This window comes from Rattus norvegicus, chromosome 19 (genome assembly GCF_021556685.1).
Source record: "Rattus norvegicus strain SHRSP/BbbUtx chromosome 19, alternate assembly SHRSP_T2T, whole genome shotgun sequence".
Taxonomy (NCBI): Eukaryota; Metazoa; Chordata; class Mammalia; order Rodentia; family Muridae; genus Rattus; species Rattus norvegicus.
Window position 1 is genome coordinate 36,741,335 of NC_141552.1, and position 15,952 is coordinate 36,757,286.

The following is a 15,952-nucleotide window of genomic DNA, read 5'->3' on the forward strand; positions in this document are numbered from 1 at the left end:
TCCAGTGGCTTAATCATGAGATGACAAGGTGCTCTCTCTGCTCCATAGAGCTCCCAGGAGTCTGATGGCAACTCAAGCCAGACCCAGCCTCAGTTCAGGCTCTTATAATTGGTTCCAGACTCAACTATCAGATTACAAATGATCTCAAACGTGTCCCACAACTTCTTACATAAGATCTCTCTCCATGGCACCCTAACCTCAGTCACCTTAAGCTTTCAAAAGGCAGGCCCATCAAACTGCACCTTCAGGCATGGCTAAGCTTTGGTCTGAGACAGGGAAGGCTGGAAAATTTGGAGCAATGCACAACTCCAGAGCTGCTTGCTGTCCTGGGAGGTTAGAACACATCTACAACTTCCCTGGACTAGGGGGCCAGAGAAATCTGTGTTCCTAAGTCTACAAGTAAAGTTAAATTGTGCGTAGTTCTCTTTCTCATGCCTAAATTAGATGCCCATACTTTTGCCAAGTGGCCAGGCTGCCTGCTATCTACCTTTATACTCAGAGGACTCACTACTTTTAATCATGTTTGGAACAACTCTTTCTATGCTAAATCAACTCCATCTCTCCAAAGTATCCATTTGACTGACCAGACATTTGACAAAGTGGATTTTTCTCCACAGTAAAATAAAATGCAAAGATTTGAAATTGGAAACTTGGGGGTCTTCAGTCTCTGATGTTTGTGAAATGCATCTTCTTACCTTTCCCTACTTCCACATGGTCCAGAGAAAACAGCCAACCCATTTGATGACACTGGTTTCTAAGTTTTGTTTTAAGGCAGGGTCTCATGCACAGCTGGCCTTAACTTCTGATTCTCCTGTCTCTAATTCCTAGGTGCTGAGGTTCCAACATGTACCACCACACTGAGGTTTTGTTTCTTTTCTTTTTCTTTCTTTTTTTTTTTTTTTTACCTTTATTAACTTGGGTATTTCTTATTTACATTTCGATTGTGATTCCCTTTCCCGGTTTCCGGACCAACATCCCCCTAAGCCCTCCTCCTCCCCTTCTCTATGGGTGTTCCCCTCCCCATCCTTCCCCCACTACTGCCCTCCCCCAACAATCACGTTCACTGGGGGTCCAGCCTTGGCAGGACCAAGGTCTTCCCCTTCCACTGACGCTCTTACTAGGCTATTCATTGCTACCTATGAGGTTGGAGCCCAGGGTCAGTCCATGTATAGTCTTTGAGTAGTGGCTTAGTTTTGTTTCTAATGTGTGTTTGTGTTAAGATGTCTAGTCTTGTCTGGATCTACACCATCTCAGCCACACCAACAGCCTCTCCGGGGCTGTGAAGGAAAGCACGGTCTTTTGTTCCTATGCTGCCCTCTGCTGGATACCAGGAACTACTCAGGCCAAGAAGACTGTGGTGTTGGTTCTGGTTGATGCCATGGAACCGTAGAACAAATTGTTGCTTGATGAAGTGAGGAAGCTCTTCAGAGCGTGCAGAATTTAGGAGTGACTGAAAGGCTCTGGCCTTGGGAACACCCCATCCTGAAAATGTGAAGATGCCTTAAATCACCCTGAAAGATGAAGGTATCATTTTAAAAGTTGTTAGTTAAAGTGCATCTTCGATGCCAAGAATATTAAAGCAGTGATTTGGAGAACCTTTTAGAAACTTAGGCCACATGAATACTACTTTGTCCACAGTGATCTTCAACAAAAAGTTTGGATCAACAAAAGAATGTCCAAGTAAATAGATGTCCAGGTCCCATTCACAGTCCCTTCTAGTGAGCTGGAATGGACTCTGCCCTGGCCATTGGGATTTTGGGGAAAACACCACGCAACTCTTCAACTTTTAGCTAATATAAAAATCTTAAAATAAGCAAGGACACAGAAAATTGGATGGCAAGTGTAATTTGTAGCTGGGAACCTAGTAAGACACATGTGAAAAATAGATCAACACTCGGATTCCTCGGACTGTGAAGAACAGGCATGCTACAGCTGTATACATGGCCTGACTTCCTCTCCTTTGTCTTGGTGCTCTTCCTAGGGTCATGAAGCTGCCCTCAATCGTGTGTAGATGGGAGCAGGTGCACATACAACACACTCACTTCTGCTCTGAGGAACTCTGACCATGTTATACCACCTCCCATTGGTTCCATGGGCTGCCTCACTCTTGCCCTAGAACCTTGCTGCTCCACCTTGCCAATGGCAGACCCTCGCCTATCTGGTCATTACCCTCCATCTGACTATTTCACCAAATCACAACAGCATTCAAATTTGTCCTGGGGTTGACTGTGTGTGTGTGTGTGTGTGTGTGTGTGTGTGTGTGTGTGTGTGTGTGTTTATGGGGGAGGTAACACAGACACCATACAAAGCATGTATGACTATGGTTATGTGTATATACAATGAAGACTGACCTGTCTTATTGGAGTGGAGAATGGACCTTATTTTTATTCTATAATGCCATTTCTTGCAGCATCTGTTAACATGATATTCATGTAACCACCACGGGTTCTTTCAGTATCTGTTTGGTATACTTAACTCCTGCTTTTGGAATATCTCTCTATGTCTTTTCCAGTGTGTGCATGTGTGTGTGTGTGTGTGTGTGTGTGTGTGTGTGTGTGTGTGTGTGTGAGAGAGAGAGAGAGAGAGAGAGAGAGAGAGAGAGAGAGAGAGAGAGAGAGAGAGAGTGAGTACTGGGAGTGTATAATAACCACACCTTCCTTCCTCCAAAGAAACTGCACAGCCCTCTAATATGCAGAGTGGAGGTCTTAGCCACAGTGTGGGGGACAGGAGAGAGCTTTCAATCAGGAAGGACTTTTGTGGTTGTGGGTGGGGCCAGGGTGAGTTTGTGAGGCTTGGATCTTACCCTGGCACCAATACAGGAAGTGCCCAGGCTTTCTAATCAGCGTCTCCAGATATGGAGCTAGAGGGGAAGGCGACAGGTGAGGCTTAAAACCCGCCAGCACTCAGAGGTCACAAAGTGGAGTCAGACTCTGTGTTACTAAGCACATAATCAGGGTTTGGCTTTTAGATCCAGTCTGAAGATTGTTGTTAACTAATATGTTTAGGCTTTTTTATTTAGCAAAATTATTCACAAGGTGAATCAACTCACTACTTTCCCAAACGTTCATTTATTCCCTTCGCCATTTTCCATGTCAGCTTTCTTTGAGAGTGACAATTTCATTTTATCTCCAACACTCAATTACTATAGAAACCTCTTCTTTAAAAAAAATCTAATGTCTGGCACTGCAAAAAGGAATTTAGGAGTTGCCCGTGGTATGCAATATTCACATCTTTCAATATTATACATTTTCTCTTCAAGCAGAGTCGTAGGAGTTATACAAAGTGGAAAAACTGCTCGTTATTGCGAGTTATTCTCTCCCATCTTTGTACTATTTTTCTGGGTCCTTCCAGCCTGTTCACCTGCCGCTCATAGAGGGTCTCTATTTATGCTTTTACTTTCCATTGCAAGTAGACTTCTGGCAGATGGTACCTGGTGTCTACTGACGAAGTGGCAGATTCTGGGAGCAGTCTCTGTAGCTCTGATCTAATCCTAACCTTAATGAGACATTGTGTCCCCAGTAACCCTGCCTCTCTCAGGTACTGAAATATCCCTAGCGCCGTCACCCAGGACCGTGTCTGCACTCCACTTAGGGAAAGCAGGACATTACAGCTCTGTTTGCCTGTCTCTGTGGGTCTTCAGAAGAGCTCTGGGAAGAGAGGCCCCCACGCTTTTTGCAGAGGCAGTAGGATTTTGTTTCTTCATGTAAAAGAGTTTGTGCAGTATTATATGCCTAGACCCTCAGAGACAGGCTTTATCCAGCCTTGCTATCTGCTGTCATTCTTACTCACGAACACCTGCCTGACATCCGTGGAGAAGTCTGTGAAGGGTGGAAAGTCCCCTTCGGTTTGTGGTTCTCAGGAGATTATGGTCCTACACTTTCTCACAAGTGGACCTTAGCATGGCAATGTGACAATGTTGTCTACTTGGGGGTGAATCATGAAGTTATAATCATATCCTACCTCTCTTTCAATCAGCTGTCTTCCCTAGACCCCAGTAACCATTCCCCAAATCTTCTCATGAAAAGGTGTCTTTCTGTCAGCATCTCTCTTTATCCTTCTATCCCTGCCCCGTGAGGATGGATTCATCTTCAGCCCAAGACACAACTCTTGATTTGATTTCTAAAAGGAAATCTATTTCAAAGTTGAGAACAAATATCCCAACTGTGCAATTGTGCAGTTTCCTCCGTAAGATCCATCTTTGGCAAACAGCCATCCTTTGTGGAATAGCCCCATCTTTGCTCCTCTTGTCCTGAGGCTGGCAGAGACCCATTTATGTGTGTTCAGTGTGTTCTGTCTGAGGTGGATTCTTAGCCAGGAGCTCAGTCCAGAAAGCCACTTCCTCTCCTTTCAGTTTCTGGGCTTGCTGGGTGGTGGCACCAATCTGCAAATACCCTTCCTTCTGATCATATTCTGGCCAGTGAGGCAGCCCTTCTCCATTTGGGTTCCTGGGAACAGAATCAAAAGAATTTCTTTTCTTTTTTTTTTTTCTCCATCTTTATTAAATTGGGTATTTCTTTTTTCTTTTCTTTTTTTTTTATTAACTCGAGTATTTATTATATACATTTCGAGTGTTATTCCCTTTCCCGGTTTCCGGGCAAACATCCCCCTCCCCCCTCCCCTTCCTTATGGGTGTTCCCCTCCCAACCCTCCCCCCATTGCCGCCCTCCCCCCATAGACTAGTTCACTGGGGGTTCAGTCTTAGCAGGACCCAGGGCTTCCCCTTCCACTGGTGCTCTTACTAGGATATTCATTGCTACCTATGAGGTCAGAGTCCAGGGTCAGTCCATGTATAGTCTTTAGGTAGTGGCTTAGTCCCTGGAAGCTCTGGTTGCTTGGCATTGTTGTACTTTTGGGGTCTCGAGCCCCTTCAAGCTCTTCCAGTTCTTTCTCTGATTCCTTCAACGGGGGACCTATTCTCAGTTCAGTGGTTTGCTGCTGGCATTCGCCTCTGTATTTGCTGTATTCTGGCTGTGTCTCTCAGGAGCGATCTACATCCGGCTCCTGTCAGTCTGCACTTCTTTGCTTCATCCATCTTGTCTAATTGGGTGGCTGTATATGCATGGGCCACATGTGGGGCAGGCTCTGAATGGGTGTTCCTTCAGTCTCTGTTTTAATCTTTGCCTCTCCCTTCCCTGCCAAGGGTATTCTTTTTCCTCATTTAAAGAAGGAGTGAAGCATTCACATTTTGATCATCCGTCTTGAGTTTCGTTTGTTCTCGGGATCTAGGGTAATTCAAGCATTTGGGCTAATAGCCACTTATCAATGAGTGCATACCATGTATGTCTTTCTGTGATTGGGTTAGCTCACTCAGGATGATATTTTCCAATTCCAACCATTTGCCTACGAATTTCATAAACTCGTTGTTTTTGATAGCTGAGTAATATTCCATTGTGTAGATGTACCACATTTTCTGTATCCATTCCTCTGTTGAAGGGCATCTGGGTTCTTTCCAGTTTCTGCCTATTATAAATAAGGCTGCGATGAACATAGTGGAGCACGTGTCTCTTTTATATGTTGAGGCATCTTTTGGGTATATGCCCAAGAGAGGTATAGCTGGATCCTCAGGCAGTTCAATGTCCAATTTTCTGAGGAACCTCCAGACTGATTTCCAGAATGGTTTTACCAGTCTGCAATCCCACCAACAATGGAGGAGTGTTCCTCTTTCTCCACATCCTCGCCAGCATCTGCTGTCACCTGAGTTTTTGATCTTAGCCAATCGCACTGGTGTGTGGTGAAATCTCAGGGTTGTTTTGATTTGCATTTCCCTTATGACTAAAGATGTTGAACATTTCTTTAGGTGTTTCTCAGCCATTCGGCATTCCTCAGCTGTGAATTCTTTGTTTAGCTCTGAACCCCATTTTTTAATAGGGTTATTTGTTTCCCTGCGGTCTAACTTCTTGAGTTCTTTGTATATTTTGGATATAAGGCCTCTATCTGTTGTAGGATTGGTAAAGATCTTTTCCCAATCTGTTGGTTGCCGTTTTGTCCTAACCACAGTGTCCTTTGCCTTACAGAAGCTTTGCAGTTTTATGAGATCCCATTTGTCGATTCTTGATCTTAGAGCATAAGCCATTGGTGTTTTGTTCAGGAAATTTTTTCCAGTGCCCATGTGTTCCAGATGCTTCCCTAGTTTTTCTTCTATTAGTTTGAGTGTGTCTGGTTTGATGTGGAGGTCCTTGATCCACTTGGACTTAAGCTTTGTACAGGGTGATGAGCATGGATCGATCTGCATTCTTCTACATGTTGCCCTCCAGTTGAACCAGCACCATTTGCTGAAAATGCTATCTTTTTTCCATTGGATGGTTTTGGCTCCTTTGTCAAAAATCAAGTGACCATAGGTGTGTGGGTTCATTTCTGGGTCTTCAATTCTATTCCATTGGTCTATCTGTCTGTTTCTGTACCAATACCATGCAGTTTTTATCACTATTGCTCTGTAATACTGCTTGAGTTCAGGGATAGTGATTCCCCCTGAAGTCCTTTTATTGTTGAGGATAGCTTTAGCTATCCTGGGTTTTTTGTTATTCCAGATGAATTTGCAAATTGTTCTGTCTAACTCTTTGAAGAATTGGATTGGTATTTTGATGGGGATTGCATTGAATCTGTGGATTGCTTTTGGTAAAATGGCCATTTTTACTATATTAATCCTGCCAATCCATGAGCATGGGAGATCTTTCCATCTTCTGAGGTCTTCTTCAATTTCTTTCCTCAGTGTCTTGAAGTTCTTATTGTACAGATCTTGTACTTGCTTGGTTAAAGTCACACCGAGGTACTTTATATTATTTGGGTCTATTATGAAGGGTGTCGTTTCCCTAATTTCTCTCTCGGCTTGTTTCTCTTTTGTGTAGAGGAAGGCAACTGATTTATTTGAGTTAATTTTATACCCAGCCACTTTGCTGAAGTTGTTTATCAGCTTTAGTAGTTCACTGGTGGAACTTTTGGGATCACTTAAATATACTATCATGTCATGTGCAAATAGTGGTATTTTGACCTCTTCTTTTCCGATCTGTATCCCTTTGATCTCCTTTTGTTGTCTGATTGCTCTGGCTAGAACTTCAAGAACTATATTGAATAAGTAGGGAGAGAGTGGGCAGCCTTGTCTAGTCCCTGATTTTAGTGGGATTGCTTCAAGTTTCTCTCCATTTAGTTTAATGTTAGCAACTGGTTTGCTGTATATGGCTTTTACTATGTTTAGGTATGGGCCTTGAATTCCTATTCTTTCCAGGACTTTTATCATGAAGGGGTGTTGAATTTTGTCAAATGCTTTCTCAGCATCTAATGAAATGATCATGTGGTTCTGTTCTTTCAGTTTCTTTATATAATGGATCATGTTGATGGTTTTCCGTATATTAAACCATCCCTGCATGCCTGGGATGAAGCCTACTTGATCATGGTGGATGATTGTTTTGATGTGCTCTTGAATTCGGTTTGCCAGAATTTTATTGAGTATTTTTGCGTCGATATTCATAAGGGAAATTGGTCTGAAGTTCTCTTTCTTTGTTGTGTCTTTGTGTGGTTTAGGTATAAGAGTAATTGTGGCTTCGTAGAAGGAATTCGGTAGGGCCCCATCTGTTTCAATTTTGTGGAATAGTTTGGATAATATTGGTATGAGGTCTTCTATGAAGGTTTGATAGAATTCTGCACTAAACCCGTCTGGACCTGGGCTCTTTTTGGTTGGGAGACCTTTAATGACTGCTTCTATTTCCTTAGGAGTTATGGGGTTGTTTAACTGGTTTATCTGTTCCTGATTTAACTTCGATACCTGGTATCTGTCTAGGAAATTGTCCATTTCCTGAAGATTTTCAAATTTTGTTGAATATAGGTTTTTATAGTAAGATCTGATGATTTTTTGAATTTCCTCTGAATCTGTTGTTATGTCTCCCTTTTGATTTCTGATTTTGTTAATTTGGACACACTCTCTGTGTCCTCTCGTTAGTCTGGCTAAGGGTTTATCTATCTTGTTGATTTTCTCAAAGAACCAACTTTTGGTTCTGTTGATTCTTTCTATGGTCCTTTTTGTTTCTACTTGGTTGATTTCAGCTCTGAGTTTGATTATTTCCTGCCTTCTACTCCTCCTGGGTGTATTTGCTTCTTTTTGTTCTAGAGCTTTTAGGTGTGCTGTCAAGCTGCTGACATATGCTCTTTCCTGTTTCTTTCTGCAGGCACTCAGCGCTATGAGTTTTCCTCTTAGCACAGCTTTCATTGTGTCCCATAAGTTTGTGTATGTTGTATCTTCATTTTCATTAAATTCTAAAAAGTTTTTAATTTCTTTCTTTATTTCTTCCTTGACCAGGTTATCATTGAGTAGAGCATTGTTCAATTTCCACGTATATGTGGGCATTCTTCCCTTATTGTTATTGAAGACCAGTTTTAGGCCATGGTGGTCCGATAGCACGCATGGGATTATTTCTATCTTTCTGTACCTGTTGAGGCCCGTTTTTTGACCAATTATATGGTCAATTTTGGAGAAAGTACCATGAGGAGCTGAGAAGAAGGTATATCCTTTTGCTTTAGGATAGAATGTTCTATAAATATCCGTTAAGTCCATTTGGCTCATGACTTCTCTTAGTCTGTCGACATCACTGTTTAATATCTGTTTCCATGATCTGTCCATTGATGAGAGTGGGGTGTTGAAATCTCCCACTATTATTGTGTGAGGTGCAATGTGTGTTTTGAGCTTTAGTAAGGTTTCTTTTACGTATGTAGGTGCCCTTGTATTTGGGGCATAGATATTTAGGATTGAGAGTTCATCTTGGTGGATTTTTCCTTTGATGAATATGAAGTGTCCTTCCTTATCTTTTTTGATGACTTTTAGTTGGAAATTGATTTTATTTGATATTAGAATGGCTACTCCAGCTTGCTTCTTCTGACCATTTGCTTGGAAAGTTGTTTTCCAGCCTTTCACTCTGAGGTAGTGTCTGTCTTTGTCTCTGAGGTGTGTTTCCTGTAGGCAGCAGAATGAAGGGTCCTCGTTGCATATCCAGTTTGTTAATCTATGTCTTTTTATTGGGAAGTTGAGGCCATTGATATTGAGAGATATTAAGGAATAGTGATTATTGCTTCCCGTTATATTCATATTTGGATGTGAGGTTATGTTTGTGTGCTTTCATTCTCTTTGTTTTGTTGCCAAGACGATTAGTTTCTTGCTTCTTCTAGGGTATAGCTTGCCTCCTTATGTTGGGCTTTACCATTTATTATCCTTTGTAGTGCTGGATTGATAGAAAGATATTGTGTAAATTTGGTTTTGTCATGGAATATCTTGGTTTCTCCATCAATGTTGATTGAGAGTTTTGCTGGATACAGTAACCTGGGCTGGCATTTGTGTTCTCTTAGGGTCTGTATGACATCAGTCCAGGATCTTCTGGCCTTCATAGTTTCTGGCGAGAAGTCTGGTGTGATTCTGATAGGTCTCCCTTTATATGTTACTTGACCTTTTTCCCTTACTGCTTTTAATATTCTTTCTTTATTTTGTGCGTTTGGTGTTTTGACAATTATGTGACGGGAGGTGTTTCTTTTCTGGTCCAATCTATTTGGAGTTCTGTAGGCTTCTTGTATGTCTATGGGTATCTCTTTTTTTAGGTTAGGGAAGTTTTCTTCTATGATTTTGTTGAAGATATTTACTGGTCCTTTGAGCTGGGAGTCTTCACTCTCTTCTATACCTATTATCCTTAGGTTTGATCTTCTCATTGAGTCCTGGATTTCCTGTATGTTTTGGACCAGTAGCTTTTTCCGCTTTACATTATCTTTGACAGTTGAGTCAATGATTTCTATGGAATCTTCTGCTCCTGAGATTCTCTCTTCCATCTCTTGTATTCTGTTGGTGAAGCTTGTATCTACAGCTCCTTGTCTCTTCTTTTGGTTTTCTATATCCAGGGTTGTTTCCATGTGTTCTTTCTTGATTGCTTCTATTTCCATTTTTAATTCCTTCAACTGTTTGATTGTGTTTTCCTGGAATTCTTTCAGGGATTTTTGCGATTCCTCTCTGTAGGCTTCTACTTGTTTATTGATGTTTTCCTGTGTTTCCCTAAGTGTGTTCATGTCTTTCTTGAAGTCCTCCAGCATCATGATCAAATATGATTTTGAAACTAGATCTTGTTTTTCTGGTGTGTTTGGATATTCCATGTTTGTTTTGGTGGGAGAATTGGGCTCCGATGATGGCATGTAGTCTTGGTTTCTGTTGCTTGGGTTCCTGCGCTTGCCTCTCGCCATCAGATTATCTCTAGTGTTACTTTGTTCTGCTATTTCTGACAGTGGCTAGACTGTCCTATAAGCCTGTGTGTCAGGAGTGCTGTAGACCTGTTTTCCTCTCTTTCAGTCAGTTATGGGGACAGTGTGTTCTGCTTTCGGGCGTGTAGTTTTTCCTCTCTACAGGTCTTCAGCTGTTCCTGTGGGCCTGTATCTTGAGTTCACCAGGCAGCTTTCTTGCAGCAGAAAATTTGGTCTTACCTGTGGTCCCGAGGCTCAAGTTCGCTCGTGGGGTGCTGCCCAGGGGCTCTCTGCAGCGGCAGCAACCAGGAAGACCTGTGCCGCCCCTTCCGGGAGCTTCAGTGCACCAGGGTTCCAGATGGTCTTTGGCTTTTTCCTCTGGCGTCCGAGATGTGTGTGCAGGGAGCAGTCTCTTCTGGTTTCCCAGGCTTGTCTGCCTCTCTGAAGGTTTAGCTCTCCCTCCCACGGGATTTGGGTGCAGAGAACTGTTTATCCAGTCTGTTTCTTTCAGGTTCCGGGGGTGTCTCAGGCAGGTGTCCTGCCGCTCCTGGGCCCTCCCCCACGGGAGCCCAGAGGCCTTATACAGTTTCCTCTTGGGCCAGGGATGTGGGCAGGGGTGAGCAGTGTTGGTGGTCTCTTCCGCTCTGCAGCCTCAGGAGTGCCCACCTGACCAGGCGGTTGGGTCTCTCTCTCACCGGGTCTGGGAGCAGAGAGCTGCTGCCTCAAAAGAATTTCTTAAGACTGTTCTATGACGGTCCATCCCTCTGAGGTCTGAGTGGATCTTTGGCTTATCTCAGTGGAGAGGCTGACAACCTCCACAGAGTGTTTACATCTTTTGGAACAGCCCAACTGATTCTCAAAATTCTCTCTATAGAGCACTAATGTTACACAGAATGGTCAGGACTTATCACTCAGACTTCAGAGTCATCTTTCCTAAAAGATATGGCCGGCCACACCCTATCCACCCTATTCATTTTTGCCATAAGCGTCACCCATTTCGAGCAAAGTTGGCCCAGAACTTCATCACCAACTTGCTGAGATTGGTCTCCTCTTCTGAGGCGCCCTCTGTGAGGAAGGGAAAAAAATGTTTTGCTATTGGAAGTATGAACCAGATGTAGCTTCATCCATGAGGCTGTTAGAAAGGCAGAACAAGATGCTCACTTCTTCATGACTCAATGAAATGCTCCAGTGTGAGAAGGCCCTGGCTAATCACTATGAATGCTCAGGGGTTGAGGGGAGAGACTGATCTGTCCCCCAGCAGTGGGAATGTGCGCACGCACCATGAGCTTGCTCCTTTGCTGTCCATGTTCGTCTGCCATTCCCTCCTTCCTTGGGGTGAAAATGTCACATTCCAGAGTGCCCTTTGTTTTGGATATTTGCTTCTGGGTCTTTTCTGAGTCACTTATACACAGTATTATTATCAACAGGTTATAAAAGATATCAAAACTACAAAGGACTAAGGAGTAGTCCAGCTAGGAAATGCCCATAAGAAGTCATGAGCTGGGATTCTGAGCCTATGGAAATGCTGAAGAGGGTTAGGACACTAAACACATCTGTGACAGGATTTCCTTAAATATCACATTATTGGGCTGGAGAGGTGGCTTAGCGGGTCAAGGCACTTGCCACACTTGCAACGTGAGAATCTGAGTCATACTACTGGGATGCATAGTAGAAGGTAAGGAACTATTCACGTAAGTTGTTCTCTGATCTCCAACAAGCATGGGTGTGTACACACTCACGTACACATACACACATATAAATATACAGATGTACCTATAGAGAAATATATCACACAATATACACATACACATACATACACTCGAAAGTGCACATATACACATACACACATGTATACACACAGAGAGAGAAACCCACACACATATACATATGCACACGCAAAAAATCTAAATATCACATTATTAAGTCTATCATAGATTTAATGATGCCAGACAATCTTCCTAGAAATTGGAAATAGAGTAGACAGTTAAGGAAAGATGAGGGTAAGGAGAAGGGGGGGAAGAGGAGGATCAAGTGAAGAGAGGGAGGTAGGAGGAGGGCGAGGAAGGGAATGATGGGAGAGACAGTTAAATTCAGGGTCATTGAGGCATAGTATGGAAATTCAATATAGTAGAAGCTCCCTAAAATGTATGCATATATGAAGTCAATTTAAATAAAATTGATGACAAGTAAGGGTGGGAGACAAAATCCCTACTGGGCATCTCTTGTCACTAAAAGAAGCTTCCAGTTCTGGGATTGGGTTACATCTAATTGGATGTTGGCCAAAGAGGTTTCATGGGAAACCCAAAACAACCCAGACTGTTGTCAAGACTATAGGTTGCTCTCCATAGGCTAATGGGAGGCCCCATTGCTGAAGAAAATACCTATACAACTCATTGAACATGGAGAGATCAATGAGAGAGCCTTCAGCCATACTCTCTAGTGTCTTTGGTACAAGAGGGTATTCTGCACACTCCCAGTAGAGCAACGTAAACACCGAGCCAGCTACAAACCCTTTGATCTACAGCAGTGCCCTGTCTGGAAGATGGCACAAAGCTCGTGGGAGCAAGCAGCCAATGTCCCATTTGACTTAAGGTCCACTCCATAAGACGCTGGAACCCATACCTGACACTGCTTGAATGATGATAAACCAGAGAGTAGAGAGCTTAGGGACCTGGCCAAAAGCAAATTCTACTGTTGTAAAATAAAAGTTAGTAAATAAATAAAATTTAAAATGTAGCAATAAAAAGACTCCTAATGACATTCTGTTATACTCATAGATCGGGTCCTTGCACAGCCACCATCAAAGAAGTTTCCTCCCGCAGAAGATTAGAACAAATACAGAGACCTGCAGCCAGACATTAAGCAGAGACTGCTCTGGAACACTCAGCCCTAAATGGGTTGTTTCCATCAAATTCGTCTCTTTAGGATTCAGGGAACACTACTGAGGAGGAGGTGGAAAGAACATAAGAGCCAGAGGGCATGGAGGACACTAAGGAAGCAAGGTCCTCTAATGAACAGGATAGATACACATGTGAACTCAGAGACTAAGACAGCATGCACAGAGCCTTCACAGGTCTCCACCAGATGGCATCCCAGAGCTGTAAAAAAGTGGACACATGCCCCCATCCCTAACTTAGAAGCCACCTTTAATTGATAACCACATGCAAATGAAAATTTAATTTCATCCAAATCCCTTGGGGGAGAGAGCTGAGCACTCAGAAGTGCAGACCATCCTGAGACCGCAGGACAGTCCATCACTTCTGCCCACCTTTGCTCACATTCCTGGCCCAAGAGGAAACTGCATAGTGCCTCTGGACACAGGAATACAGGAGCAGTCAGCTGCAGGAACCTGGAGTCCAGGTCTGCACTTGGAACTGAACTGAACTGGTCAAACAGCCCCCTGCCCAAATCCTCTGTGTGTGTGTGTGTGTGTGTGTGTGTGTGTGTGTGTGTGTGTGGTGGGGGCAGAGGGAGCTGGGTCCTCAGAAGTGTGGACACTCCTGAGAAATCAGAGGAGACTACCCTCTGCCCACATTCCCTACCCAAGAAGGAAACGTCTAGTGCCATCTGTGCCCCCTGCACACAGGAACCTAGGAGCAGTCAGGGGCAGGACCCTTCCAGTTCCTGTCCTTGCCTAGAGCTGAAAATCAGCCTCCAGGAGTGACTACATGACTGGGAGAGGAACACTCTATTCCCAGAACTGACTGAAAGAAAACAGGAAAACAGGTCTATAGGAGTGCTGACCTATAGGCCTACAGGAGGATCAAGCCACCATCAGAAACAGCAAGACAAGCTAACACCAGAGACAACCTGATGGCAAAAGGCAAGCACAGGAACCCAAGCAACAGAAACCAAGACTATTTGGCATCATCAGAGTCCAGTTCTCTCACCAAAGCAAATACTAGATATTCAAACACACCGGAAAAGCAAGATTTAGATTTAAAAATCATATTTTATCATGATGATGGAGGACTTTAAGAAGATCATACATAACTCCATTAAGGAAATACAGGACAACACAAGTAAACAAGTAGAAGCATTTAAAGAGGAAACAGCAAAATCCCTTAAAGAATTACAGGAAAAAACAACCAAACAGGAGAAGGAATTGAGCAAAACCATCCAGGAGTTTAAAATGGAAATAGAAACAATAAAGACAGCACAAAGGGAGACAACTCTGGAGATAGAAAACCCAGGGAAGAGATCAGGAGTCATAGATGTGAGCATCACCAACAGAATACAAGAGATAGAAGAGAGAATCTCAGGGGCATAAGATTCCATAGAAAACATTGACACAACTATCAAAGATAATGGAAAATGGAAAAAAGCTCCTAGCCCGAAACATACAGGAAATCCAGGACACAGTGAGAAGATCAAACAAGGGTAATAGCTATAGAAAAGAGTGAAGACTCCCAACTTAAAGGGCCAGTAAATATCTTCAACAAAATTATAGAAGAAAACTTCCCTAGCCTAAAGAAAGAGATGCTCATAAACATACAAGAAGCCTACAGAACCCCAAATAGATTGGATCAGAAAAGAAATTTCTCCTGTCACATAATAGTCAAAACACCAAATGCACAAAACAAAGAAAGAATATTAAAAGCAGTAAAGGAAAAAGGTCAAGTAACATATAAAGGCAGACCTATCAGAATTACACCAGACTTCTTACCAGAGACTATGAAAGCCAGAAGATCCTGGACAGATGTCATACAGACCCTAAGAGAAAACAAATGCCAGCCCAGGCTACTATATCCAGTAAAACTTTCAATTAACATAGAGGAAGAAACCAATATATTCCATGACAAAACCAAATTTACACAATATCTTTCTACAAATCCAGCGCTACAAAGGATAATAGATGGAAAAGCCCAACACAAGGAGGGAAACTACACTCTAGAAAAAGCAAGAAAGTAATCTCCTTGCAACAAAACCAAAAGAAGAGTGACACACAAACATAATCCCACCTCTACATATGAAAATAACAGGGAGTAACAATCACTATTCCTTATATCTCTCAACATCAATGGACTCAATTCCCCAATAAAAAGATAGAGACTAACAGACTGGATACACAAAGAGGACCCAGCATTTTGCTGCATACAGGAAACACAATTCAGAGACAGTCAGACACTACCTCAGAGTAAAAGGTGGCCAAGCAAATGGTCTGAAGAAGCAAGCTGGAGTAGCCATTCTAATATTGAATAAAATCAACTTTCAACCAAAAGTCATCATAAAATAAGAAGGACATTTCATAGTTGTCAAAGGAAAAATCCACCACGATCCACCTCTTGATCCTAAATATCTCTGCTCCAACTGCAAGGGCACCTTCATTCATAAAAGATACCTTACTAAAACCCAAATCGCACATTGTACCTTACACAATTATAGTAGGAGATTTTAACACCCTACTTTCATCAACAGACAGATCATGGAAACAGAAATTAAACAGAGACATATAGAAACTAACCAAATGGACTTAACAGATATTTATAGAATATTCCATCCTAAAACAAAAGGATATACCTTCTCCTCAGCACCTCATGGTACCTTCTCTAAAACTGACAATATAATCGGTCACAAAACAGGCCTCAACAGATACAAGAAGATTGAAATAATCCCATGCGTCCTATCAGATCACCACAGACTAAGGCTGGTCTTCAATAACAACAAAGACGACAGAAAGCCCACATATACATGGAACTTGAACAATGCTCTACTCAATGATAAATTGGTCAAGGACGAAACAAAGAAG

At 42.6% G+C, this 15,952-nt stretch overlaps 1 protein-coding gene across 1 annotated transcript in view; it reads right to left on the reverse strand.

Moving 5' to 3' along the window:
- Positions 1-9,132: 9,132 nt before the first annotated feature.
- The window catches only part of LOC134483626 (carboxylesterase 1C-like), a 117,562-nt gene continuing 110,742 nt past the window's right edge, over positions 9,133-15,952 (reverse strand). The window contains 4 exon segments of the mRNA XM_087596693.1: positions 9,133-10,241; positions 10,444-10,795; positions 11,484-11,604; positions 13,472-13,616. Of these exon segments, the coding sequence (XP_087452819.1) occupies positions 9,133-10,241; positions 10,444-10,795; positions 11,484-11,604; positions 13,472-13,616 (1,727 nt within the window).